Source organism: Prinia subflava, chromosome 10 (assembly GCF_021018805.1).
Source record: "Prinia subflava isolate CZ2003 ecotype Zambia chromosome 10, Cam_Psub_1.2, whole genome shotgun sequence".
Classification (NCBI taxonomy): Eukaryota; Metazoa; Chordata; class Aves; order Passeriformes; family Cisticolidae; genus Prinia; species Prinia subflava.
This window is the reverse complement of record NC_086256.1, coordinates 9,517,360-9,545,164: the sequence shown is the minus strand read 5'-3', so window position 1 is coordinate 9,545,164 and position 27,805 is coordinate 9,517,360. Positions and strand designations below refer to the sequence as shown.

Here is a 27,805-nt window from a genome sequence, read left to right as displayed (position 1 = left end):
AGGGGGTAAGGGGGGGACAGTGGGGGCTCTGTGTGGGGTGTACTGGGGGCACTGGGGGGTCAGTTTGCAGCTGTGCTCCCACACCATGTCCAGAGAAGGGACAGGACTCACAGCCCCCCCGCATGCCACGCTCTCCACCCCACACGACCCAGTGCAAAGCACCCAGCAGCCGGTGCCATGCTGACCCTTCAAGTCGCAGCAGTGGCCTCACGCTGCAGTCCCAGCCCTAGAGAAGCACAGACACAAGTAGGACCTGGAGAAGGACAGCAGGATCTGGACCTGCAGTTTTATTGAATCCAGTATCCCTGAGGCTTCCATGGCATGGGGGACATAGGGGTCTCATTCATCCCAGGGGTTCTTGTCAGTGTCGATGGACATGCAATTGTACACGGCGTAGCGCAGCAGCTCCTCGCAGACCTTGGCCCTGGCAGGGGGAACGCTAGGTCACAGCCATGATGGACACAGAAAACCTCAGGCTTCCCTCCCCACACCTGCCCGGACATTCCCCAGGGGAAGGCTTGGGGAGCCTTGATGGGAACCCCCATAGCAGCCCAAAGGAGTAGGGAGCATCCCTATCCCCAGCTCAACTCACGAGGAATAGTTGGGCAAGAAGAAGGTGCAGGAGCAAGTGCAGGCCTGTGGCATCAAGTCGAACGCATCCAAGCTTGGGAGAAAGGAGAGTCAGCAGGGACCTCACATCATGTGGGGACCCCAGCATGGCACAGGGACCTCAACACAGGCAGGCTGGACTCACTTCGACCTTTCTGGGTAGACATGGATCTCAACCGGGAGGCGGCTCCGGCCGGTGACAAACTTGAGGAAACGGCTGAGATCCTCTGAGGGGAAGGACAGAGCTCAGTTCTCAGGGACAGGACTGTCCCAGTCACTGCTGTCACAGGAAGCTCTGCCTTGCAGAATCACCCCAGGAACATGGGACAAAGCTAAGGGATGCTCTCAGAATCCCAGGAAGGGCCAGGAGGGATGACCCCAGCCAGTTCCCAGGGAAGCACCTGGTGAGCACCCCTGGGGCACAGGGCAATGGGTACCCCAAACCCTACTGCATGTGAAGAGCAGGGAAAGGCTTGGGGTCACTCACCGCTGGTGAAGTTGTTGAGTGCCTCCAAGAAATACTTGATACGAGTATCACCAGAGGGGAAGTCATCAAACTTGACTGCGACAAAGAATGTGCAATGGCTTAATTAGAAACTCCTAGCAAAGCAAGAGAAAGGAGGAGACCCGCTGCTCCTCAGTGAGCCCGTGAGAGCTCCTGGCACCCCTGAGTGGGACCAGCACCTTGTGTCATGGAGGGTGGAGAAATAGAGGTCCCAGTTTGCAGAGTGGCCACTTGCCTCTGCCCATAGCAGCTAAGGACTAGATGGACCAGAGTGGGGTCCAGTGGGGTTTGCTGCTAAACCTGAAGCACCCAGGGATCATCTAGCTTATCCTCCCCCAGGCTCTCAGGCACCCCATGGACCAGGATTCATGGGCAGGACAGGCATTATCAAGGGGATCCCCTGCCTTTGTGGAGGGCAAGGAGCAGCTCTGGGCTGGCCCTGTGACTTACTGAACTTCTGTAGTTCAGTCACTGTGATCTCCGGGTCCCCGCAGACCCTCTTCTCTATCTGCTGCCAGGTGAGCAGGTCCAGCACAGGCTGAGGCACCACACGGAGCAGCCCGGCACGTATGGCTGCAATCTGTGGGGACACAGGACAGGCTCCATGTAACCAAAGGGGGTCTAAGCCCTGGGTGGCTACCTAGGGCTCTGGGGACAGCGACCACAGGACCCCAAAAGAGATCCCCAGGACATCCTGGGCATGGGATGCACAAAGGAACCACCCAGCTGGAGCTGGGGGACACATTTTGGCAACCACCAATCCCACAAGTACCAGGATGTCTTGCCACAGGAGCAGGGTCCCCTTGCAACCCTGGGGGACAGTGTCACCTGCTCCTTGCTCTCCTCCAGCCGAGCCTTTTGCACCAGGCGGATGAACTCCTTGCGGTCCTCGTAGCGCACAGCCGTGTTGCTGCCGTTGGGGATCAGCTCCACCACACGCTGGTCACTCAGCACTGTCGTGTAGGTCAACTCTCTGCCAAACATGAACTCAAAGCCTTCTTTGTCCACCCTCTCCAGCACCTCCAGCAGCTTCACCTGCAATCCAAATGAGCAATAACCACCACAGTGGTGCCAGAACAGCCATGGGAGAGCACAGCACTGCCCTGCCAGCATCCAGCCCTGCTCACCAGCTCTGAGTCCACAGTGGCAAAGTCCTTGCTCCAGCTGATCTCCTCCCCTGCCAGCTGCTTCCACACCAGCGCTGGCAAAGACAGGATCTGCCAAAAGGAGTGGACACGAGCATTCTTGACCTGCCTCTTCTTCACCCGTGGGCAGCCTCTCTGCCCAAGACAGGGTGGCCCCTGCCAAGTCCCCTCACTGGCAAGGAAGGCTCTGCTGTGCTCACCAGAAACTCCTTGCTCCTCAAGGCTGCTCCCATCAGCTGCCCGATCCACTCATACTTGGGGAAGTCCTTGCAGGAGGGGTTGGGGACATACATGTCCCTGGTGTCACTGCTGCTGTTAGCCTGTGGGAGAGATGCTTAGGACACACAGATATTTGACAAGCCCAGCATGGTCTGTCCTGCAGCCTCCCCCACAATCACCCCTCCACCTGCCTCTCCAGCCCTTTACACTCCTCCAGGAGATCTCTATCACCCAGGTGCAAGCACGGCTCCCCCAGCCAACAGCCCTGCAAACATTAGGATAGGGCTAACACCCCAGGCTCTGCTGACTGACTCCCCTGGCCTGGACAGGCAGACAGTGGGATGCCAAACCTGATTGGATGTGCGCACAAAGAATGGCAGGGGCACCGGGACATCACTGGAGCTGGGACACAGTTCCTCTGACACATCTGACAGGCTGTCCCGAAAGCCACCACCTGCCGGGGGGGCAGAGGATGGTTAGTACCTGACACACCAGGGCCAGATACTGAGCCACAGGATCTGGCCAAGCTGCTCCCCTCTCTGGGGCAGCAGCAGCACTGGTGGGGTCAGGGAGATACAGGGACGATCTCGTGTTTGTAGAGCAGAGCTGCCTCTCCCAGAGCAGCTAGTACAGCACGGACACCCACTGAGCTGCATCCCAACACAGGAGATACCAGGGGAGAGCTCTCACCATTGTCTATGATGCCCTCAGTGATGAAATCGCACTCCCACCATTGGCTGTAGGTCAAGGGCCACCTGTGGGGAAGCAACAGTCCCATGCACATCCCTCCTCCGAGCATACCAGCAGCACCTGGAATCCCCTGCACCCTGCTCTGGGGAAGTGACACCCCATAATATGACACTGAAGACCTACCTGTAGTCCAGGGGCTGATTGTTCTTGGAAGATCTGAGGCCTTCATACAGCTGGAGAGTAGTAGTGCAGAAAGGGGATGAGATGGGTGCAAGACACCTACTGAAGTGACAGGTACCTGGCACAGGCATGGTGTTGCCATACCTGGGTGAAAACAGCGTTCCTACAGGTGGGGTCCAGGGCAGGGTTGACTCTGTGCTCCCGGGCCAGGAGCCGGTTGATGTAGAGCTTTGGCAGGGTGTGAGGAGCAGAGCTCTCTGAGGACTGCAGACAGTGGGCAATGAGGGCTTCACTTTGCTTGGACAGCAGCAGGAATGGCTTCATGCTCTAACAAGGGACAAGCAGGGATGGTTAGAGGTCAGATCCTGCTACCACCTGCTGTCTTCCTCTTCCCAGCCCTGGTGTTGAAGGAGATGCTCCTCCATCCCTCAGGCAATGCCAAACATGGCAGCTCTCAGCCCTGGGCTGGTCTGTCCCCACTGGATCAAGAAGGAAACACTACAGCCCCTAAAAAACCTGAACTCATGAGGAGATGCCCCTACTGGCACCATCCCAGGAAAGCCTGGCACACACTCACTCTGAGTGCATTGAAGGTGCCGATGCTGTCCTCGGAGAGAGGGATCAGGTAACACAGGACACTCTCCAGGAGCTGGACAAACCTGGAGACAGAAGAGAAGCAGTGTGAGGCTGCAGGAGAGCAGCATTTCACCACAACCCCTGGGCACTGTGCTCCGCGCACATGGGTCCCCTCCAGGCCATGGAGGGACACCAGACACAAGGGGAGCACCCACCCAGCACCCTCTGGCCAAGCACTTCATTTCTTTTCCCCCAAGAAAATGCTGCAAACAAGGGCAGCCCAGCCCACGCTGCTGCACTGCAGCTGAATCACTGCAGAGGGTCTCTGTGGGGTCAGCGCTGACCCCAGCCTGCGGCTGGCCTGCAGGTCAGGGCATGATGCTTTTTGGGACTGAGATCACTGTAGGAATTGTAGCATCCCTCTGCCGTACCTCTGAATGAGCACACCTCGCCGGTACAGCACATCAGCATTCACCCCTTCCAGGAGAGGGTAGCGAACCAGCCGGGCTGGCTGGAACATGTCAGCATTCAGGATCAGGTCCCACTCCCAGAAGGACATGATCTTAATCCCCTGCAGACGGACATTGTACCCTTGGTCTGCCAAGAAAGAACAGTGATTCTGCGTGTGCTGCGGCCAGCACAGTTTGGATGCTGCAGCATCTCATATGAAGTTCATTCCTCAACCTTCCCACCAGTGGATCCCAAAAAGCAGGCTGCATGGCAGGAAGAGCCACAAGTCCCAGGACTAGCTGCAGGTTTAGGGCCAGGCTGGGCTGGCAGCTGCAGTCTGGGTGCACAGGCTCACCCCGGCACTCCAGGAAGCGAATCTCCAGCACCGGCATGTGGGTTTTCATGTCACGGAGGATGCAGACATTCTGGTAGCTGTTCCTGCACACAGCACAGAGGGAGATGGCAGAGCAATGAGGCACAGACAACAGTGAGGTGGCCAGTGAGGCACAGGCCACTCTGGCTCCCCAGCCAAGGATGTGCTTCTACCCATGCAAAAGCTCCCCAACCTCACCAGGGCTGTGGCAGGAGGTGCCCAAGCAGAGAGAAGAGGCTGTCAGAGGCACAGAGACATTCTGGAGAAGGTGGAAGCTGCATCCAAAAAGCCAGAAAAGAGCACAAATTCAAAGCAGCACAGAAAGACAAGATGGCTGAGAGCATGTCACTGTTCTTGGGGGGGTCCCAGGACATCTCACAAGGACAGAACCATCCTTCAAGTGGAGTTGGTCATGCAAGGGTGGTGTGGTTTTGAAAGAAACAGGGATTTGTGTAAATGAGCAATTATACTAAGTGTATTCTCAACATCTTTGTCAAGGTCCCATCCAATTCCTGTGAGCCCATGGGGAAAAAGCTCTGCAAGTATTCAGATGCAGTGAGGAGCTGGCTCCTGCTACTGCAAAGGACACCTCTGCAGTCTCATGGGTGCTTCTTCAGAGACAGATTTCACTGCTCAGCCAGAAAACCTCAAACAGGCACATCTTGGGGGAAGGTGAAGGAGACCTTTGCACTCCTGTGTAAGCCCTAGCTGCCTTGAGAAGGGTGCTCAGGGCCGGAGTGGAGATGGAGAGGTGAAGCACCCCAGGACTTCTCGGCTACGGTATGGCAGAGATGCTCAGCAATGTGACAGCAGTGGTGTGTGTTCCCAGAAGAAAGGAGGAAGAGGCAGAAAGACCACCAAAGTCACCAAGCAGCAGGAAGCATGCTGCAGACCAGCTGCTGCAGCATGGGTGAGGAGCAGGAGAGGCGATTTAGGCACTTGACTGGCACATGGAAGCAAGGGACCACCACATTGTGGGAGCAGATGTAGCCTGCACCCAGGGAGTTCCAACCCTTGGAGAGTCACTCACTTCCCAACCCTTGGCAAGTCACTCAGAACTAACCCCAGCCCCATCCTTAACATCTGCTCAGGATGCAAAGACAGCTCAGGAGTTTGCACAAGCTGGGCACAGACTGCTCCTCACTCATTACTTACTCGTTAATTAGGACTGTTCTCAGGTGCTGCAGCCTGCTTGGTGTTCCCCCATACACAGCCACTCGCCTGGGTACATAGGAGTTGGATTGCCCATCCAGTATCAGCCACAATCTCCTGAGGGTGAGAAGAGCAAGAAACAGCATTGTCCTCCTCTCATGAACTGCCTGGGCCCAGAGATGCCCCCACACTTCTCCTAGGCCTGGGGCAAAGCTGTGTCTTCCTGGGGTGCCTTTGGTAGCAGCTAACCCTCACCTTAACCCCACACCCCCAGCTGCAGCTGGGGGAAATCTGGGTTGAAGAGGAACATGGTGCTCTGCCCCACACCCTGCCCTTCCCTGGCACAGCTGTTGGCATGGAGGGGACACCCCGAGGTCTCACTTGACAATGGCGCCTTTCTTCATGTTGAGCCGCACCCAGTGCTGCCCCGGGGGCCCGCTGCTCTCCCAGAAGGTGTACGTCAGGTTGTCCGTCAGATGGGCTGCAACACAATCCTCCTGCAAGAGCGCAGCAAGCACAGAAGGGAGATAAGCATCCTTGGAAATGCCATGGCCTCCTCTGAGATGGGTCTTGTGGGTTCAAAGGAACAGGCCAGCCCCTTGGTTTGTTAGGCTGTGAGTGGATGGTGGCTCCCTGACGTAGCAAACTGGGCATGGCTGTGGAACCCTAGTGCCCCAGAAACACAACGGGGTTCCCAATACCCAACAGCTTTGCTAGAGCAGCGAAACCTCCCCACCACCCCCTGCCCCTTGCCAAGGGGACAGCCACAGCTGGTGGTGGCTCACATCTCTGGTGATGCGCATGTGTCTTATGCTGATTTTAGGCTGCAGAGTAGCCCCACTACGCACCATGTGTGAGGAGACCTCGATGCTGTTGATGTGTTCTTTGGTGCAGTCCACACTCTGCAGCTTTTTCTCACTATGATCGTACAGGAAGCGCCCCAGCTCCATGTCGTGCTCATATGTCCAGCCTGGGGGCACAGACCTGCAGGGAGTCTCTGTGTTAACAGGATGAGAAGACCAGGCTGCGCCCCAAACCTGCCCACCAGCAGTGTGCAGGAGACCCAGCTGTGACTGGCTGCAGTGTCTCATGACCACCAAATTGGCACGGTGCCAATGTCCCTGCAGCAGACAGATGGCACAGCTGTATCTCATCACCAGCACACCAGGTATTTATGGCCACTCCAGCCCAGTGGGAATAGCACTACACTGTCACTCCAATGATCTGTGGAGCAAAGGCCATCTTCACTTGAGCAGTGCCGAGGTACCAATGTAAAAGGCATCTCATGGCACACATCCTCCCCTCTGCAGACCCTGAAGCCAGCCCTGGCCCTGCAGGCATGTCCTGGCCCTGGCCAGCAGCCCCTCAGGATGCTGCAGCCCTGTTTTAGGAGATGCATTCATACCTAAACTTCTGCACCGCGGCCTCATCCTGCTCTATGAGCCTGGGCATCTCTCCAAGGCGCATGGAGTACGTCAAGTCCACCACTTGTTCCCAGCTGGAGCAGCAGGGGCAGAGGAGTCACACAATGGAAAAGATGTGTCAGTGTTCAGTGCGTCCATTACTGCCTTGGCCTAAAGTGTAGTCAGCAGTGGTGGAGCACTGGGGGCGACAGCAGTGGTGGAGCACTGGGGGCGACACGCAGGAACAGCTGTGGGAAGGATGAGTGTCCCTGCATGCGGGTACAGGCTGGGACAGAGCAGGGGAATCCCGCCCTGCACGTGACCTTCCATCATGAAAACAAAATTTGAGCTCTCTGATCACTGCACTACCTCTGTGACATCGCTCAGCCCAAATCCAAATGACTCAGAACACCCCTGGCATCATCTTTATTCTGTGCAGGCAAGCAAACAGGATTAGTCTACGAGGGAGCACCCACCTGCCCACCGGTGCTCTGCGGGGACGTGTCCCACCTGCGCTGCAGGGAGTGGGTGGGCTGTGCTGGGCGTGCCCAGGGGATTTGGGATGGTTGGGTCGCATGTCCTCTGTGGGGACCGCTCACTCGCGTCTCCAGCGCCCAGAGCCCAGTTCCTGCCGGGGGCGCAGCGGGTCGGGGCCATACCTGACAGCAGGTCTGTAATCAACCCCCAGCGTTTGGTGCTGACACTGGATCCTCTGCACGGAGTCAACCGGGACTAATTTATCTCCTCCCTCTCCGAACCTCTGCGCCAGCACCCAGCCTTCCGCCAGGCCATGGGTGCCCGTGTACTCCTCCAGCTGTTCCTGAAGGCACATCCCGTCCTGTCACCGCCGTCGGGACGCGGCATGCCCGGGTGGTTCCCGGTGCCGGTCCCGCGTTACCTTGCTGAGCTTGACCCAGAGCCCGGCGCCGTTGCAGTACTCCTCGCCGGTGGCGCGCAGGCAGCCGCCCTTCCGCACCTCGATCGTGGCCCGCGCCGCCCGCTTGCCGCCCCGCGCCGGCCCCGGGCTGTCCCACACGCTGAGCAGGCTGCGGGCGGCGCCGGCCGCGGCGGCCGAGGGGTCCTTGCAGATCTTGTACTGCACCTCCCGCGGCACGTAGCAGAGCGCGGCGGGCAGCGCCTGGGCGCGGCGGAAGCACTCGCTGCACTGCAGCAGGAACCGCAGCCGGCCCAGCACCTGGTGCGGAGCCTCCCCGCCCGCCCGCATCGCGCTCCGGGCACCGGCTCCGCGCCGCTGCGCTGCGCCCCGGGCTGTCCCGACCGTGCCCGACCCGGAGTGCCCGCCGGTCCGCGACGCCTCCGGCGGGGCCGCCGTGCCCGCCTCCCTCCGGGGCCGCCCCGCCTCGGGCAGCACTCGCTTCCCGGCTGCCGCCTCCTCGCCCGGCAGGCGCCGCTCCGCCCGTGCCCCGGGCACGCCCCAGCGCTTCTTCATCACTTTCGGGAAGCGGGCGCTCCGCTCTCCAGCTCCGGGCCCCCTTTGCCGAGATGTGACTGTTACGCCCAATTCACTATCCGGCAGGAGCTGACCCCGGTCACAGGCATCCCCATGCCATGTGCCTTAGGAGTCTGCTCCCTCCCGGCCTCCAACATCTGTCACTGCCTGCATCCCTACAAGCAGAGAGGGAGTCCTGTGGCGTTAGAGCACAGGGCTACATCTCCAGTACGGATAAGGAGAAGAGGTGAGTGGAAATTCTGGTATGGGAGAGCCAGCTTCTGGCTGTTATATCCCTGCTCTGGGCAGGACTGCATAAGGTGGAGCTGCTCCAAGCACTTGCTACGGCGGAGGACAGGCGTCCCTGCCCAGAACACCTTTAACCCAGGCAGCAGAAGCATCATGGCAGTAGGAGTGAGGCCGTGACACTCAGCAGCACCCAACCCTCCGCTTCCTCCCCCCCACCCCAAACACTGGCAGTGTGTCACCCCGTGCCATGTCTGCTTGTTGCATACCACAGCAAGGCGGTGGCAGAGAGCAACTCAGCTCCACCCCATGCTACCTTAATTTCTTCAGGTTGGGCACAAAGGGTTGAGTTGAGGTATCATGAAACAAGTAGGCTGGCAGAGCTCAAAGGTCCCCCCACCCCTCAGGTCAGAGTCCAGCTCCATCCGTGCCTGCAAAGGCACAGCACAGAGAGATCCAACAGCTGTTCATCCCTGCTTGGTTATCTGTTGAACAGGCATGACTGTGCCTCACCGCAGCAATGGGCACCTGCCTTGCCATGAACCCATGGTGCAGAAGAAATGCAGACTTTGGCCTTGCTCTTACCTACAGTAACCACAGCCAGGAAGGTCCTGGGCCCTCCCTCTGCAGCCATGTTACCCTGTACCACTGGTTTTCAGAGCTGCTGCAAAGGGTTGAGCCAGTTAATACTCTGAGTCACCTCTGTGACACTACTTTGTGTGCAAGACGTGGCAGGGCCAATGTCTGCTTCACCTCCAGCTGCCGCTCATGACACCAGTCGTCATTGCTGTTTAGAATCACAGAATCATTTAGGCTGGAAAAGACCTCTAAGTTCATAGACTCCAAGTGTTAACCCAGCAGTGCCATGTTTATCACTAAACCATGTCCCCAAGTGTCACGTCCACTATTTAACCCAACAGAAGGATGCAGGAGCCCCAGCCAGACCAGAGAAATCATCAGGAAGGCCAGGAACAGTTAGTTAATTAATTTTGTTTTAGATCCTACATGAGATAGGGACAGACAAAATCTGTCAAACTACTAAGAGTTTGTCATACTCCAGGGTATTAGTAGCATAACAAGAACAGCTAGAGTACATGTGTGTTATTAATCACCTGGAACTATTCTATGACAATCTAGCAAATTGAAGGCAGGAGAGAAGTGGTTATGTGGGGCCATGACAACATCAGTCCCTCCCCCAGCTCATCCCTACCCACCCTGTAGAGCTGCAGCTCTGGCACACAGAGATGCTCCTCAGCAGCACAAAGACACCAGCACCTTCCTTAGGATGGCACTGACTTGAAAATCAATCTCTACTGATTTAAGACTGGTTGTTGGGGCAAGGACACACAGCCACTGGTTCCTGATGCTCAGGGGGACTCTTGCCCCAGGCCACATGCAGCTGGACTCCAGGGCAGGGGCACTTGATTTGTGCCTTGTCAAACATGATAGGAGACAGTTCCTGCCCACAGCTTCAGAGATCAGAGAAGAAACGTGACCCAGCACTGACGTAACACCTATTTTAGGCCCCTGAGACTGGCCAGAGTTGAGCCAGGCTGACCTTTTCCACAATTCACTGGGCTGTCACAGCAGAAATTCAGTTTGTGATTGACCACTTGAAAACACTGCAGATGAGAGGACCACACCAAAGACATCCAGGCCAGCTCCCCCTTCCCAGCTTACCTTGCACAGCAAACTGAAGAGCACAAGCACGGGGTTATCTTGGTATCGTTCCACAGCAACCATGTTTTTCCAGACCCTCTGACCATGTGCCAATCTCACTGCTGCAATGGGCTCCCTTCTCCTACTAGGAGGGCTTTCACAGGTCTCTCCACCCCAGTACCACCACCCCAGTACCACCACAGCAGCCGCTGCTGCAATTCTCCAACATGTATACAGTGATAACACAAAACAAACAGTAAAACAATGGTTTATATGGTAAAAAAATGTTTTTCTCTGTATGCTTGTAGGAGTTAAATCTAGACTATCCTGGGTGATCCCCTTTCTGCTAGGGCCATGGTCCTGTTACTACAAGTACCTTTTAAACAGAAATCCCTGTCACCACCTAGACCCTTTCCCCAGAGTTCCAGCAAGCCCTTGGCCAGCACTCGGTGGCAGGAAATAAGAGGTCAGATGCTAAAAGACCTTGCTGGAAATTAGAGAAATGCAGGAAATGTGGGAAAAACTAGTTGAAAACTCTATAGTAATCAAGTGCTTAAGGTTAGGGAGGGCCTAGATCTAAAGCTGGCAGGATGGGACTGGAAGGTTGATCACAGTGCCCAGGGCTGTACAAGAGGTCTTGAGCATCTCCAAAGGCAGAGGTGCCACAATGCTTGTAGGGAAGGATCCCACCACTTCAGCCAGGTTCTGCTCTCAGCATTGCCTTGCACAGCAGCTCTCTCCTCATCGTGGAAAGCTGGGGCTGTGTATATGGATAATGAGAGGGAATAGAGCTGTCTAAACACATCTCAGTGAGAAACCTGAAGTGTTCTGGGTATCTCTGTAATTACCTCAGTTACTCTCCTTCAGCTGCAGTTGCTTCCAAGAGCAGGAGAGCCAGAGGTGCCTCCACAACTGATCACCCCAAGCAGCCCCAGCTAGCTCCTAACCTACCCATTCCCACAGGTGACATCAGCTCACCCTCCACCAAAGACTAGGGCCATCTTATCCATCCCACCCTGAACTGCCTACCAACCAACCCCTGCCCAGCAATAAAGAGAGAAGTCTATTTTATTGCTGCTTCTAATTCTGCTCAGTAAATAATGTGGCCTCCTGCTGATCTCCGGTAGAGGCAAGAGGGCAAGGTTGGAAAAAAGCAGTATCAATTCCATCCCAATATCAGTCCCTTTTCAGATGGTTCATTTCAAATCCCAGCTTGCTGCTGCAGGCTTCTTCCTCAACACTCCTAACTGAGGGTAAGCCAGCAAATCAAAGTCCTTTCACCAGCTTACTCATGCCCATTTAAAACACACACCCTACAAAGTGACTCAGCCACCAGCATGGAAAAGTATTGCACTGTCTCTACTGCTGTTCCCATCCACAGTGTTGGTTGAAATCAGCCACAAAGATCAGTTCTGAAACAACTCTGGGATTTACAAAAGACCTCCTCCAGCAGACAGGACTTCACACCCACCCAGCTGAGCATGGAAGGCCCTGCTGCAGGCAAGGGCTGCCATAAACAGTTTCCCCATTCACCCTGTGATCTCGCTACTCACCACGATGAAGGAGATGGCAGCACATGCTCCTTCCTGGTCCTACATCCCTTTTAGCAACAACCCTCCTCAGCAGATCTGGGAATATGTTTCAAAAGAAACTAGTGAAGGACTTTGTTTACAACTGGAAATGATTTCTGGATAACATACTCCTTCAATAGAAGAGAAAGCCATAAAACATTAAGACAGGATAAATCTTAACTCACAGCATCAGCCCCACTCCAGTGTAGCCCCAATGACTGTGACTCACAGTAGAGGAGGTCCAACAGACCACACAGGCTGAACATGGAGCTGAAAGTATAAATGTATAAATGTAGACTAACATCTAGCAGCTCCCAGTGACAGGCAATTACTAGCCCTGCCTAGACCTGGGAAGATCCACAAGTATTTCCAAGAAGTTGTAAAGATTTCATTACCCACCCCTCACTCACAGTGTCCATCTGCTCAAGGAGCTCCAGCTCTTGGTACCCAGTTTCTACACTGCCCCAGGGCAAATGCTTTTCCTATTCACCTGAAACCTGCATGTCCTTTCCCATGGACAAGAGCGAGGAGCAGAGCCTGGCACTGCCATGCCTGCTACTGCTTTAACCTCTGCAGTCTGGAAGATGAACTCGGCCCTGACGGCAGATATGCATGAGAACTAGAATAGATTAGTTGTAATACTGGCATTCAGGGGTAAAATGAGGCTCAAAGAGCCTGGGAGAACAGCTGCCAGGCCACCAGCATGCTGGATGCAGAACTAAAAGAACAAAAGGGAAGCAGACAGTTCCCACCCACTGTGAGGGAGCAGCTTCCCCAGCAGTCACTGCTGTACAAGAGGTGCCAGGGACAGGAACTCAGATTTTGTGTGATGTAAAAGCATGGGAGTCCCTTTGGAAGCACCCACAGTCCTGCTGTGCAGGTCTGTTGTGACACCTGGTGGCCAAGGGCACCCCTGCAGCACCTGCCACCAGCCTGCCCCATTCTTCTTAATCCTAGATAAATGGTCTGATTTCCACTGACCTCATGTGACAGCAGGAACAAGGCAACAGAGTGTGGTCAGGACACACTGAGCATCTTGGCTACTCCACTGTCTCTACAGCAGCTCACAGCTCTCTGTCCTGTGCTGTAAGCTGCTGTGCAGCTTTTTCTCCTTACCCCATTTTTGTCTGAGAAAGCACAGCCTGGAAGGAGCAAGCATTGTGGAGCTACAAGAAGATGTGGAGAAGAAACTCATTACAAAAAGTCTCCCAGACCTTTCTGATGCATGAGGGCTCAGCCAGGGTTCCACCATAGAAATCACATTTACAATCCAAGCTAGCTCCCACCCTGCTGAAGACCCAACCCTTCATGTGCACTGCTGAGAGCCAGGCTTCACACCTATATATTTATTATATATACACATCCCGTGGGGACAAGGGAATGCTTCCCACTGCATGGTTTTCTTGAACAATTGTCCATGCTGCTTGGTCAGGCTGCAACATCACTCTTCCCATGGGCTCATATCTGTGTCAATGGCCACACAGTTATAGGCAGCATAGCGCAACTTCTCTTCACATACCTTGGCTCTAGGGATGGCAGGAAGGAAAAAAAAAATAAAGATAAAGAGGAGCTGCCATTGCTGCATTTGCCAGTTGAGAGGACAAGATGTTTTCTGAAATGGAGATATGCTTCACCAGGGCTCACAGAGAGAAACTCAGCCCATGTGGGACAGGCAGGGGATATGTGGCAAGGTGATGGGGCCCAATGGCAGCACCAAGGTTAAGAACAGAGCCCACACACAGTCCCCCAGCCACAGGGAAGCATCAAAACTTACGTGGCATAGTTGGGCAGGAAGAGAGTGCTGGAGCAGGTGGATGACTCTGGCAAAGCATCTGTTGTCTCTGAGCTGGGGAGAAGGTGACAAACTGGTTAGAACCAGCAGGCCAGTGAGGCAGGGAGCACAGACAACCCATTCCTTTCGTGTGGGATCTGTCAGCCTTGCAGGCTACAAAAGAATGGACAATGGACTTACCCCATCTTGTCTGGATAGATGTAGATCCGTGCTGGAAGGCGACTTCTGCCAGTGACAAATCTGAGGAACCGGCTGCGATCCTCTGTGAAGGAAAAGCAAAGACATCAGCAAACCCTAGAAAGACCTGAGAGGCAGTACAGCTGCTTCCAGGAATTCCCAGCACTAGCAAGCAGTCCCTTCAGCCCAGCTGCTTACTTTCCTTGAGTGGTTTCCCTCCCAGCTCCAAGCCAGCAGGCAGGAGCTGTCATAGCACAAGATACGCACAGACAGAGCAAATTGCTCACCATTGGTGAAGTTATTGAGTGCCTCCCAGAAGTACTGAATACGGGTATCCTGTGGCTCAAAGTCCTCAAACCGGGCTGTCAGAAAGGATACAGAAAAAGAGTTTAATAAAGATCTGTGCTTCTCCCTCTTTGGCAGTGGGGCCAAATATATATACAGACACAAGGTGCAAGGAATATATATAGTCAGCCCCCTCCCAGGAAGCACAGCCAGATCCACATCTCAGCTCCACAGGGGCTCAGATACTGGCAGCCTAGGGATGCCCCAGCCTCTACTATGAGGCCCAGGATGGAGTCAAAGGACACTCCTGTCCCCAAGGGCACCCAGCTAAAGGCAAGAAGTATATAGGACCATATTCTCACTGTAAGGAAGGCTAATAATAGCCTCTCACATTTCTCCTTGTGCCAGGACAGACAGAAGACAGTCTTGTTTTCAGGAAGAGAGTTTTCAGCAAAGCCCTTCACTTACTGAGCCTCTTCAGGGCATCAACTGTGACTTCAGGGTCTCCACAGACCTTTTTTTCCAGCTCCTGCCACGTAAGGAGGTCAAGAACAGCTTGGGGCACCACCTTCAGCAGCCCAGCCTGCATGGCCATGATCTGAAAAGGAGACAAGGCAGGTAAGCAGCATGTCTCGTCGATTTCCCTGACTCATGGTTGCGCCTAGGGACTCTACTGGATTCAAGCCATGTGACTGCTTTGCATATGCTCCAAGGAACCTGAAGAAACAGGAGACACGATCCAGAGAGATGCATCCCTGTTCATTCAGAAAGCCTGTGCCAGAGCTGTGAATAAAACCCCCATCACCTATGCCACTAGAAGCCACTTCACTTCTCAGCGTCTCCATAGGCTCCAGGACCCCACAGAAAGGGTTGGATGCCATTGCCTTAATGAGCACAAGACACCAACCATGGTGCATTTTACCAGAAACAGGCTGGGGGCAGGTCTCTGGGAGCCAATGGACACCCAAAGAGTGGGACAGTGTCACCTGCTCCTTGCTCTCCTCCAGCCGAGCCTTTTGCACCAGGCGGATGAACTCCTTGCGGTCCTCGTAGCGCACAGCCGTGTTGCTGCCATTGGGGATCAGCTCCACCATACGCTGGTCACTCAGCACTGTCGTGTAGGTCAGCTCATTTCCAAATTTGAACTCAAAGGCGTCTTTATCCATTACTTCCATCACCTCCAGGAGCTTCACCTGTCCAGGCACCAAGTAAGTGCATGTTAGAGAGACAGCCAGAGAGCAGTGATGTGCCCAAGTCCTCATCTTCTCCCTTCCCAGACAAGTGACAGTGACACAACATGGAATATGCTGCCCTAAAGCTGTTTAGCAGACCTTGGGCCATTGCATGCTTGAAGCAGCAGTCAGCATGGCTGCATCTCCGTAGCAGCATTTGGTGTGTCATTGTAGCTAAAAGTTGCCCTTTGTTGTGTTTATTTGACATATCATAAGAGGAAGCAAGTACATGAGGACAGGGACACAAATCAGTGAGTACCACAAGGAATAAGATAGGCACAGCCTCCCAGACCCTCTCACCAACACAGAGTCCACAGCAGGGAAGTCTTTGCTCCAGCTGACCTCTTCCCCTGTTAATTGTTTCCATACAAAGCCAGGAAGAGCCAGGACCTGAAGAAGAAAAGAGATTTTATTGAGTCTGTATCAGAAAGAAATCTCCCCAAAGGTGGAGATAGGACTCAATGCAGACACAAAGAGGCTTCCCTACTTCCCCCCTCCACATGCAGAGCTCATGGTAGCTGAGTAGAGACCAAACACTATCTCCCAAGCTCTCAGCAGCATCCTCCAAAACTCAGGCTGTGAGTTCTCCAAACTGCTTTGGCCCCAAACACCTCTTGTCCCAGTGACCACAGAGCCTTCCCATGCTTCTGTCAGACAGGCTGCAGGAGAGGGCTATCAACTCTCTTTGCAGCAAATCTTCTCAGAGGGATGGGGTTGAGAACTTACCAGAAAATCCTTGCCCCTCAGAGCTGCTCCCATGATCTGCCCAATCCATTCATACTTTGGGAAGTCTTTACAGGAGGGGTTGGGGACATACATGTCCCTGGCTTCTCCAGTGCCATTACCCTGTAGGAGCGAGAGGCAAAACTCCAAGTCATAATTTCAGCACAGCATGCTGAAACACCACAGGCTACTCCTGCCATGCCTTGGGGCACTTCTCACAGCAGAAGTGGGCTAAAGCCCCATCCCCCTTGGCAATATTCCCAGTGAGAGACCAGTACCCAGGCACTTGGCAGCATATTCTAAAATGAAATGCCGCAGAGCAGCCTACCCAACCCCTCACAAAGAAAAGCTTTGGACCCAGAAAAATAGGTATATGTCCCTGGCATGCAAGGGGACAGTGCTGCATTGCCAGGCATGGAAGGGTTTGCCCCAAACATTCCAACACACAGCACCTGGTTGGATGTGCGCACGAAGAAGGGCAGAGGCACAGGGGTGTCTGCTGAGCTGGGGCACAGCTCCTCTGACATGTCTGCTAGGCTGTCCCGAAAACCACCACCTGCAACCCCAAAAGAAGGGCAGTTTTAGTGATGTAAATTCCCCATGTGCTGATCCTCAGAGTTATGGAACAAAGATGAGGACTTCTGGTCCAACCTGGGCCTGGGTTGAGCAGAAGGCTCCTGTTAGAGCCTTATGGCATTGGAGAAACTAAGACAAGAGAAATAACATCCTTGCCTGGCCTGTGGAGAACAGCCAGAAGGATCACTGGCACTAGTAAAGCTCCTGTTAGTGACTAATGGAAGTTTGGTCCCCCTCCCAGCAAACAGCACCCTTTATCTGGAACACAGCCAGGGGTGGCAGGACAAGGCAACCTGCCCTCCCTCTCTCCTCCATGGAAATTAACACTGGGACCAACCAAAAGCACCTACAGCAACAGTCACCTCATCAACCCCAGAGAGCTCCAGAGGAGCTCTGGCTTCCTGCAGTCCCTACCTTGGTCGATGATGCCCTCTGCGATAAACTTGCATTCCCACCACTGGTCATAACGCAACGGCCACCTGTGGAGAACCAGGCATCACCTGAGGTGCTGCTCAAAGCCAGGGACACGCTGGGACAGGCACAGCAGGGACATCAAGGGACTAGGGTGGAGCAGTATGAGTTTAGGACAGGATAAGATCTCAATCTCCAGAGATGGCTGCATCCTCAGTAGGGAGATGACACCTTGGGGAACACGCCATGATCCCATGGCTGAGCTAGCTCCTGTCCTAGCAAACCCCCTCCAGAGTACAGGACATGGGCTTCCCAAACACCCTGCTGTGACAGGACACAGCTGCCAGCACTGCACGGTTCCTTACCTCCCCGAGACACTGCTTACCTATAATCTAGAGGCTTTTCAAGCTTGTCTGAGGGTTTCAGGCCTTCATATACCTGAACAAGCAGAGACAATCAAAGTAAGTATCCCCTCTCCAGGGGGAACTGGTGCCATATAAAGGCAGGTACATCAAACACATAAGTCTCACAGCAGTTTGGGGTATTTGTGCACACACAGAGCCCCAGATCTATTGGAGATGGGGAGAGAATGCGCACAGGAAGATCAGCATTGCTGTAAAACAACACAGAACTGTATGCAGCTACTTGACTGTTGTCACACAAGAACTTTGCTGCCTTTTTAATTCAACAGGATTGTAACACTCTCCTTTAACAACATGCCACAGAGAGCATCCAGGACAGAGTATAGATTTCAACTCAGAGATCCCAAATCCCTTCTAGATATTATTCCTGGATATGGGACCATCAGCAAATGTAATTATAGAGCCTGTGAGCCATGTGAAGAGGCCTTGAAGGCTTGGTCTATCTCCAGCTCCAAGCTGTCCCTTCCACCCATCTTAATGCAGATAATTTTGATTTTGGGATGCCCCACTCTCCCCAGAGCAGCAGGGACAGTACCTGGGTGAAGACAGCGTTCTTGCAGCTGGGGTCCAGGGCAGGGTTGTCCCGGTGCTCCATGGCCAGGCGTCGGTTAATGTAGAGCTTTGGCATGAAGTTGGGCTTGCTGGTCTCCGAGTCCTTCAGGCACTGGGTAATGAGAGCTGTGCGCTTCTTGGACAGCAGCAAGAACTGCTTGATGTGCTGCCAACAGGGATGCACAAAACCTGTCACCTACTTTCTGCTGAAGCCACTGCACCATCACGTTTCTCCCTTTCCCAGGGCCTTCCCACACAGACATATTCTCATTGACAGTATTTGCTCCCCCTCTGCCTCTGAAAGATTCTACATTCTGGCTTAAGGGAGATAACAAGCTCAGTCCACCAGCTGTCATCTGATGCTCACACTCCAGTGTTGCTTAGACTCTCCTTCACCCTCACTCTCACCAGAACTCTGGTCTTACTATCCCTTTTAATTGCAATCAAAGCCAGTTCCTCTAAACAAACAAGAACCCTCAAATGCTTTAGGTCCCATATTGACCTGGCACAGGAATTACAGTGCTTTCTGACACTAGGCCTGGAAACACACAGAATGGGGCTATCCTGGTAATGTCCAGCATGTGTATTCTTGGAGAGGATATAAGGAAAACAGACAACTGGAGGAATGAACTCAGCACTATGCAAAGCATGAAAAGCAAAAGCTTATTAAAGCCATGAAAAATGTTACTGGTAAAAGCCTTGATGTTTGGAAAAGCCAGCTCAAAGCTGCTGGCAGGGAGCACAGGAACAGAGCGTCCTGGGCTGAGATCTTGGAGGGGATGTGCATCCAGATTGCATGGCCAGGGCTGCTATGATCCAAGCCCCTTTGAGGATGAAATGTTCTGGTCTGAGTCCACTTGTTAGCCCACAGCTATATGCTTCTACATCAGCAGTTTAGCAGGAAAATAAACAGTATTGCCTCTCACAGTGTTAGTGACCTGAGCTCAGAAAGGTATTTCCCTCCAGCTGCTTTAAAGGCAACAAGCCCTGGCTGCCTCCCTTCCCACGAGTACCATCACCCTGCCAGACTGAGGCCCCAACACGACACAGAACCAACTGCTCACCTTGAGTTTGCTGAATGTGCCAACAGTGTGGTCCCAGGCTGGCACCAAGTGATGCAGAACACTGTCCAGGAGCTTGATGAACCTAAATCCCAAAGAAGGTATTGCAACAAGGAGTGATGGGGATCTGCACAAGTCTGTTGCAGACCACATATCCCTGAACACAAGCAGAAAAATAATTGATCCAAACCAAACGCAGCATAGTTTTTTACATCATGGAGCCTTTGGTACTAAATTCCCACTCCCTGGGCACTGCATGGATTTTGCATCCCTTACAAGCGACTCTGCATATACCTGCCCCCAACACTGCACAGGTACGTTGTGCTTGTGACACACAAGGCACTGTAAACTTGAGCTACAGAATTCCTTTGAAAGCATCAGAGAGCCCACTTTGTTCCCAAAAGACTCCTATTTTCTCCAGTGTCCAGGACGTCTGTCTCAAGAGGAGTATCATAGTTTTACAGCTTCCAGCCATGCACATGCTGGAGATGGCATCAATCCCTGCAGGCAATGGCACCTGCCTGCTCCCCTCCACACGGTACCTTTGAATGAGCACAGCCCGGCGGTACAGCAGGTCAGGGTCAGTCCCTTCCAGGCGGGGGTAACGCACCAAATTGGGCAGCTGGAACATGTCAGCACTGAGCCCCAGGTCCCTCTGTCGGGAGGATTTGATTTTGATGCCTCGGATACGAACGTCAATCCCATCATCTGCCAAGGAAGACCATGGATGATATGTGAAGATCACAAGAAAGCAAGCCTTAAATTAAGCATAGGAGGTCTATAAGCAAAAACAGTAGGAATGTACCGGCTCCACCAGCTCTGGGGCTGGGCACTGAGAGCCTCAAATGTGAAGAGGAAGCAGGGCATTTACAGGAAAAAAATAATTGAAGGCAGAGAAAGATAGGATGAAAGCTGAGAACTTGCAAAACTTGAGATCTCCCAGGAGTTTCCCATAGTTCTTTTGAATACCATCTAAAACAGCCCACAGGGAGAAGTGCAAGTCATAGAACAAACTCTTAATGTAAAGTATTTTACAGGTGCATTATGGATGTGGCCACAACAGCCAGCCCTACCTCTGCACTCCACAATCCGGATCTCGATGACAGGCAGGTGTGTCGTCATGTCCTCAAGGATGCACACATCCCCGATATAGCTCCTGCAAACACAGCACAGATGAGTTACTGAAGGCTGTTTCCTCACCCATCCTGCCAAAATCCACTCGGACACTTGTAAGGGAAGATGGTTTGCATCTTTTGAAATGGGAGCCAATACCAAGAACTCAGTTCTTGGTAACAATACAGCTGAATGCCTGAACCTGCTGGTGACTCACGTCCCAGTACCATGATTCTGATGTGTCCCACAGGCAGATGAGGAGAGCCCAATGACCATACTATGCTACTGTAGGCCGAGTGAACCTGCATCCCAGGGAGCCCAGCTGGTACTGCATGATTGCTTAAGGCCAGTGTTCAGCACCTTGGGCCCCTGCAAGAGCCAGGACACCCTGTGCACCTCCACCCACTCACTCATCAATGCCGACGTCGTTCAGTTTCTTCAGATTGTCCCCCTCGCCCCCATACACAGCAACACGCTTGGGCATGAAGTTCTCATCAGTGGTATCCACTGTCAGCAGCAGTTTCCTGCAAAGGGAAGCAGGACGTTAAGGAGAAGGCAACTGCATCTGAACCAAACTGGGATTCCCAGGGCCCTGTGACAATGTTAAAACCCCTTCCAGCCCAGCGCCAGAGTTACAGCTGAGAGGCAGGGAGTGCAAGGCAAATTTGGGCCGCTCAGGCAGAGAGGGAGTGGCAAAGTTTGCCCAGTCACTAGCCACCACGCAGAGCAGACAGAGATGACTCACTTGACAATGGTGCCTTTCTTCATGTTGAGCCGAACCCAGTGCTGGCCCTGGGACCCATCACTCTCCCAGTATGTGTCAGCATGGCTGTCAGTCAGGCATGACACATTAAAGTCCTCCTGGAAGAGGGCAAGTGAATGAAAGGAAAATCAGATGGGTGCAGGATTAACTTCTCTTTAGTGGTTACTTTCATCATGAATCTTAGTGTCAGAGGGCATCACATTGGCCTGCTCCCTTTACTGGGCTGCGCGTAGACACCAGGAGTACAGAGCACACAGGACACTGGGGTTGACCCTCCGAAGTGCTCTGGGGTCACACACACAGCACAGAGTATCAAACCCTTCCTAAAATCAGCTTTGCAGCTGGCTTCTTAAAACACTGTCCCTGCAAGGGCTATATTACACAACATGCAGCATGATAGTCGCCAGGCTTTTCTCCCACATCCCCAGAGTTCAGTTCAGGCCAGAGCAGCATAGCAAGCACTATGCATGCTCCCCAGCCCCATGGCACAGCGGGGCTGATATAGCCTTGTCCCTTTAACCCACCGTGTAGGACGAGACATCGATGCTGTCCACGTACTGCTTAACACTGCCCAAGTTCTCATCCTCCTTCCCAATGTGATCATACAGAAAATGCACCAGGTCTTCATCACATTCATAAGTCCATGTTGGGGGCACAAACCTAGCATGGAGAAGGGATTACTGGATTTGGAGAGCCAGAGGCAGCCAGGCTAATGGGTCAAAAAAGGACAGTCTGTATCCTGCTTGTCTTGCTCGGTTTCCTGCTTTTTGCAGGCATAGCTGGGACAAGACTGCTGTGCAGAGCTGCCCGCCTTTCCCCCCTCTCCCCAGGTCTGCAGCAGACAGCTGTCTGGACAGTCACAAGAGTCAGGAGCTTGTCCCCCACCATAGCAAAAGCCAGGAAGCAATTCATACCGAAGCTTCTCTACTGCAGCTTCATCCTGCTCCATGGGCCTAGGCTTTGCTCCAAGGCGCAGGGAGTATGTCAGATCCACCACCTGCTCCCATCTGAAACAACACAGAGAAGTGGAGTAAGAACATCCCAGGAGGAACAAGAAGTTGGTGATCGAGGAGTAGTTCTAAGGTGAAGATTTGGGTTTAAAGCCCCACCGTGCTCCATCCTCCATCACTTCCAACATCATCTGCTGCCTTTTACTTTCCAACCGTGTCTACTTCCACACCCCGCTGGGCATGTGAAAAGCACAGTGCCTGAACCAAACCCAGTTCACTCCGCATCGGGCATCCCTCTTGCCTCACTTCCATGCAAACCGTCCAAGCAGGCCGGGGGTTCCCCAGCCCAAGGAAGGAGGGACCGTGGGGCAGCATCCCGAGCCCGCACAGAAGCGAGCACCTCCGCGCTCCCGGGGACCCAGCGGGACCGCGGCGGCCCCACACCTGATGACGGGTTTGTAATCCACCCCGAAGAGCTGCTGCTGCCGCTGGATCCGCTCCGTGGACTCCACGGGCACCAGCCGGTCCCCGCCGTCGGCATGCTTGCACACCAGCACCCATCCCTCCTCGAGATCGCAGCCGCTCCGGTACTCCTCCAGCTGCTCCTGTGGGGACAGCCGGCGGTCAGGCGAGGCCGGGCTGGGCCCTTCGCGGGCGGCCGCACCCGCGTTACCTTGCTGAGCTTGACCCAGAGCCCGGCGCCGTTGCAGTACTCCTCGCCGGTGGCGCGCAGGCAGCCGCCCTTCCGCACCTCGATCGTGGCCCGCGCCGCCCGCTTGCCGCCCCGCGCCGGCCCCGGGCTGTCCCACACGCTGAGCAGGCTGCGGGCGGCGCCGGCCGCGGCGGCCGAGGGGTCCTTGCAGATCTTGTACTGCACCTCCCGCGGCACGTAGCAGAGCGCGGCGGGCAGCGCCTGGGCGCGGCGGAAGCACTCGCTGCACTGCAGCAGGAACCGCAGCCGGCCCAGCACCTGGTGCGGAGCCTCCCCGCCCGCCCGCATCGCGCTCCGGGCACCGGCTCCGCGCCCCTCCGGTTTACGGCGAACCCCGCCCGCCGACAGGCAAGATGGCGGCGCCCGGCGGACGGACGTAGAGCAAGATGGCGGCGCCCGTGCCACGTACAGAGGAGCGAGGAGCGGGCCAAGATGGCAGCGTACGGAGGGCCGGGCAGGGGGCGGGCCAAGATGGCGGCGAGAGGAGAGGCGGGACTACGTCGGGATGGCGGCGCCGGCGGGGCGGGATGGGGGCGGGACAGGGCGGACGGCGGCGGACCTCGCCCCGTCGGCAGGCAACGGAGAGGCCAGGGAGCGGCGCAGGAGGATGGAGGGTGACGAGCGGCTCCTGTGAGTAACCGGGACGGGGCAGGCCTGCGTCCCTTCCTGGTGTGGTAACGGGGCCATGTTCTGGCACCTGCACGGGGCATACTGGTGTGGCTCTGGGAACGGCCATCTGGCACTGTGGGAGCACTGGGGGTAGTGCTTTCGTGCTGAGATCCTGTACTGGGGACACCGGTGTGGCTCTGGGGACACCCCCGAGGCACTGGAGTGGCCCTGGGATTATGGTGCTGGCACAAGGATCCAGTACTGGGTCAGTGGAGAGGCTGTGGGCGGGGAGGGAGGGGATGATCCTGCCCTGGGAGGGATCAGCAGGGCCACTGGTGTGGTAGTTAAATCACTGGTCCCAAGTGAAGTTTTGGGGGACTTTGTTCCCGTAGGCCCCGCGGTTGCGGGGGTCTCCCTCCCCGGCGCAGGCCGGACTCCAGCAGCCCCAGATCGGGGAGGGTGGGGACGCATGGCCTGGCACAGACCGGGGGAAGTGCAGGACTGCCCGCCCCGCGCCCCGCTCGTCTCAAATCTCTCCAGGCGGGAGCAACTGGTGGCCCCGATTACTTAATCTCACGGTCCCTGGGCAGCACATCGCCTGTCTCCTGGGGTGGGGCCCGCGGACCTCAGCAGGAGGAAGTCCTGGGCTGTGGTGGGGAGAATTTATCACATTTGTCACAGCTGGGCACAAACCTCTTCTGCGGTTAAGGGGTGGGGACGAGCCGCTTACCCTGGCTCCCTCTGCCCCAGTCGTGGGTGACGGCCTGTTCCCGCTCTTCGCTCCGCAGCCCCAAAGGCTTCCCCAAGCTGAAGAACGACACGTTCCTGCGGGCGGCGCGCGGGGAGGAGACCGAGCACACCCCGGTGTGGTGCATGCGGCAGGCGGGGCGGTACCTGCCAGGTGAGCGGGGCAGCCCGCAGGGGGTAGCGAGGGGGCCACAGCAAGCACCCGGTAACATCTGTGGTGGTCCCTTGTAGAATTTCGGGAGACACGGGCATCACAGGATTTCTTTGCCACTTGCCGGAGCCCCAAATTGTGCTGTGAGCTGACCCTGCAGGTGAGCATCACTCAGAGGTCTGTGTGTCACCTCTCCCTGCCCACATGGGCATGGGGAGAAACCTTGGTTCTGGCCATCCTGGGTGGCCTCAGTAAACTGTGCAGCCCTTGGGGACTCCACTGCCTCATGTGCTTGACCAGGTCCTCCATGGGAGGGAAGTCGCAACCCCTCACTAACATTGCCTCTTCCTCTGTGCAGCCACTAAGACGATTCCCCCTGGATGCTGCCATCATCTTCTCTGACATCCTGGTGGTGCCCCAGGTGAGAGCCATGCCCAATGCCATGGGAACAGCAGCTGGTGACAGGACAAAGTTCAGGGCTGCCCCATTCCTGCTTGTCCATTCTCCCCTGTCCCCAGGCACTGGGCATGGAGGTTGTCATGGTCCCTGGCAAAGGACCCACGTTCACAGAGCCCCTGAAGGAGGTGGAGGATCTGCTGAAACTGCGACAGAAGGTGGATGTCACTGCAGAGTTAGGTTACGTCTTCCAGGCCATCACACTGACACGACACAGCCTGGAGGGCAAGGTGCCCCTCATCGGCTTCTCGGGGGCACCAGTAAGTGATGTAGCTCCTCTGTGTGGGTTTCCCTGATGGGCTTCTCTGCCCTCTTGGGGTGAGACCAGCCATGGCACCCCCAGCTGTGGGTGCTACATGGGTGCGTAAGGCGGGCATTCAGTGCAGGAGCAGCTGTGCCCCAGGCTCTGGCGTGCTCACAGGTCCTGCCTTCAGCACTGTGACAGGGACTTTGTGTCTTCTTTCATCTCCATCACTCTCCTCACTTCACTCCTCCCCACAGTGGACGCTCATGTCCTACATGATTGAAGGTGGTGGCTCCACTACAATGGCCAAGGCCAAGAGCTGGCTCTACCGTCACCCCGAGGCAAGCCACCAACTGCTACGGCTGCTGGCTGATGTCATCATTGACTACCTGGTGGGGCAGGTGGCTGCTGGAGCGCAGGTGTGTCCTGGGACAGTGGGGACAGGGCCAAGAAGGAAGGCAGGGACTGGGGACAGGGAGCAGAGAGGGTCCAGCATCTGTTAGGAGGAGGAGGGACTGAGGTGCTTCTCTCCCAGTGCCATGGGAAAGTGGTTGAGTTGCCATCCCTGGAGGTATTTGATAGATAATTAGATGGGGCACTTGGGGACATGCTTTACTGGTGGATTTGGCAGTGCTGGGTTAGTGGCCATGACTCAGTAATCTTAAAGGTCTTTTCCAGCCTAAAGCATTCTGTGTCCCTGGCAGGCGCTTCAGCTGTTTGAGTCCCATGCAGGGCACCTGGGCCCAGAGCTGTTTCAGGACTTCGCCCTGCCTTACATCCGAGACATTGCCCAGGCTGTCAAGAGCAAGCTGAAGGAGGAGGCACTGCCCCTGGTGCCCATGGTGAGTCAGGGCTGCCCGGATTGAGTCTGATATCTGGGGGCTTCTGGAGAGGGGTGCATCCCTTCCTGCTTCCCTCCGCCCAGCCCATGGAGAGAGGTCTGACTCGGGGCAGTTGCTGCTCATCTCCTCCCTCCCCAGATCATCTTTGCCAAGGACGCGCACTACGCCCTGCGCGACCTGGCCCACGCCGGTTACGAGGTCGTTGGTCTCGACTGGACCATCCGGCCCCAGGAAGCTCGGTAAGAGTCTGACACAGGGCTCAGGAGTCTGGGCAGGATCCTAGGCCAGGTACTCTGCCCTGAGCCATCCAAGGCCTGGACATTGCTGCTCCAAAGGAGGGGATTGTTGGGCCACAGCCTTCTAAAGGCTGTGCTGAGGGGTCCTGGGTGTCCTGTGGCGGGGACTGCAGGCACCTGGCTGCCCTCAGCCTCTGTACCACATGCAGCAACTCACCTGCTTCCTCCCTGCTGCAGTGCACAGACAGGAAAAAATATCACCCTGCAAGGGAACCTGGATCCATGTGCACTCTATGCACCCAAGGTGAGCCATGGCCATTGCTGGCAACTGGGGCTAGTTCTCGCTTGTGTTAAGGGCTTTCTGCCTCAGCTTTCCCACCTGCAGCACTGGCTCATGTCCCAGCAGTCCCCCAGGCTAGCTGCGGGGGACTGGTGGGGGTGAAATACCCCAGGCTGGATCGGTCTGACACGTGGTTTCCTACCATACCTACAGGAGAAGATTGGCGAGCTGGTGAAGAAGATGCTGGAGAGTTTTGGGACCCAACGCTATATTGCTAACCTGGGCCATGGCCTCTACCCTGACATGAACCCTGAACATGTGGGTGCCTTTGTGGAAGCTGTGCACGCTCATTCCCGTCATATCAACAAGCACAGCTGAGCTTGGGGCCTCGGGGACAGGACTCTGGTTTGGGCAGTCACCGATGTTGTCACTGGGTTGGACTGCAGCATTAAACCAGGACCTTCTCTGCAGCAGCCGTGTGGCTCTGGCTGGGGATGGGGAACTGGAGGGCCCTGAAGGAGATGGGAAATCATGGCAGGCTGCTTGAGGAGCTTGCGTGGTGAGGGGGAGCCCCTGAGCCCCATCCTGCAGGTCAAAATGGGGGAACTGGGATGGCAGCATATTGTAGAGAGTACCTCTCCCTGCGAGGCCACAGTGTCCATGCTTGCAGCTGAGGATGTGAGCCCAGGGCACAACAGCCATCTCCCGAGGATGGATGCGCTCAGCCCTGCTAGGGAAGGTGGGCTGCCTGAGGCTGGCAGGGTTACAGCCTGGGAGCTTGGGGCAGAGGCTCAGCATCAGTTGTCCCACAGCACTGCTCAGGTTGGAATGGGCAATGTGTACTCAACCCAGGGTAGTCTCAAGGGGCTGGGGGACTCCCAGCAGGACTCACCTGAGAGACAGCGGGCAAAGTGGCAGGAGGACCTCTGACAGCACTGCCAGCACCCTGCCACATTGGCTGGGATGGCAGCAGAGGGCACCATGGCCCTCCTCCAGCTCCCAAAGCCTCTTTAGGACCATACCCCTGGTCCTAGAGTGTTCCCCCATGCACACCTCCCTACCTCCTCTGATCCTCAGGGCCAAGCTTGCCTGGGGCTTAGCAAGCCCTGCAAAAAGCAGCCCAGGAACCCTGAGTTACAGCTCCTTGCCCCCTCATTCCACACTGCAGCACACTCACTGTGGTCCAGGTTGGCAGCAGGATGGATCAAGCCATGGGCAGAAATGCTGCTCTGGCTGCCATGGA

General features: G+C 55.4%; 3 protein-coding genes across 3 annotated transcripts; 1 reads left to right on the top strand and 2 right to left on the bottom strand.

Moving 5' to 3' along the window:
- Positions 1-254: 254 nt before the first annotated feature.
- LOC134555545 (E3 ubiquitin-protein ligase HECTD3-like) lies at positions 255-8,767 on the bottom strand. Its single transcript, XM_063407207.1, has 21 exons — positions 8,201-8,767; positions 7,962-8,122; positions 7,305-7,397; positions 6,748-6,883; positions 6,281-6,396; positions 5,903-6,016; positions 4,730-4,812; positions 4,356-4,521; positions 3,926-4,007; positions 3,493-3,675; positions 3,352-3,401; positions 3,169-3,233; positions 2,829-2,932; positions 2,460-2,579; positions 2,242-2,331; positions 1,943-2,149; positions 1,565-1,694; positions 1,097-1,171; positions 755-836; positions 593-664; positions 255-424 (listed from the first exon to the last, which is right to left on the bottom strand). The coding sequence occupies exons 1-21, from the start codon at positions 8,750-8,752 to the stop codon at positions 340-342; spliced, it is 2,766 nt and encodes a 921-aa protein (XP_063263277.1). The 5' UTR covers positions 8,753-8,767; the 3' UTR covers positions 255-339.
- A 4,792-nt stretch (positions 8,768-13,559) lies between these two features.
- HECTD3 (HECT domain E3 ubiquitin protein ligase 3) lies at positions 13,560-23,387 on the bottom strand. The gene is made up of 21 exons (XM_063407209.1): positions 22,959-23,387; positions 22,730-22,890; positions 22,250-22,342; positions 21,860-21,995; positions 21,318-21,433; positions 20,983-21,096; positions 20,533-20,615; positions 20,002-20,167; positions 19,463-19,544; positions 18,382-18,564; positions 17,810-17,862; positions 17,428-17,492; positions 16,890-16,993; positions 16,441-16,560; positions 16,015-16,104; positions 15,469-15,675; positions 14,951-15,080; positions 14,485-14,559; positions 14,201-14,282; positions 14,003-14,074; positions 13,560-13,754 (listed from the first exon to the last, which is right to left on the bottom strand). The coding sequence occupies exons 1-21, from the start codon at positions 23,283-23,285 to the stop codon at positions 13,670-13,672; spliced, it is 2,544 nt and encodes an 847-aa protein (XP_063263279.1). The 5' UTR covers positions 23,286-23,387; the 3' UTR covers positions 13,560-13,669.
- Positions 23,369-27,032, top strand: UROD (uroporphyrinogen decarboxylase). Its single transcript, XM_063407210.1, is given in 11 exon segments — positions 23,369-23,498; positions 23,501-23,627; positions 24,395-24,507; positions 24,585-24,664; positions 24,863-24,925; positions 25,023-25,220; positions 25,462-25,623; positions 25,909-26,046; positions 26,185-26,285; positions 26,520-26,586; positions 26,776-27,032. Coding segments are annotated over 11 exon segments (1,329 nt in total). The 5' UTR covers positions 23,369-23,383; the 3' UTR covers positions 26,941-27,032.
- The last annotated feature ends 773 nt before the right edge of the window (positions 27,033-27,805 follow it).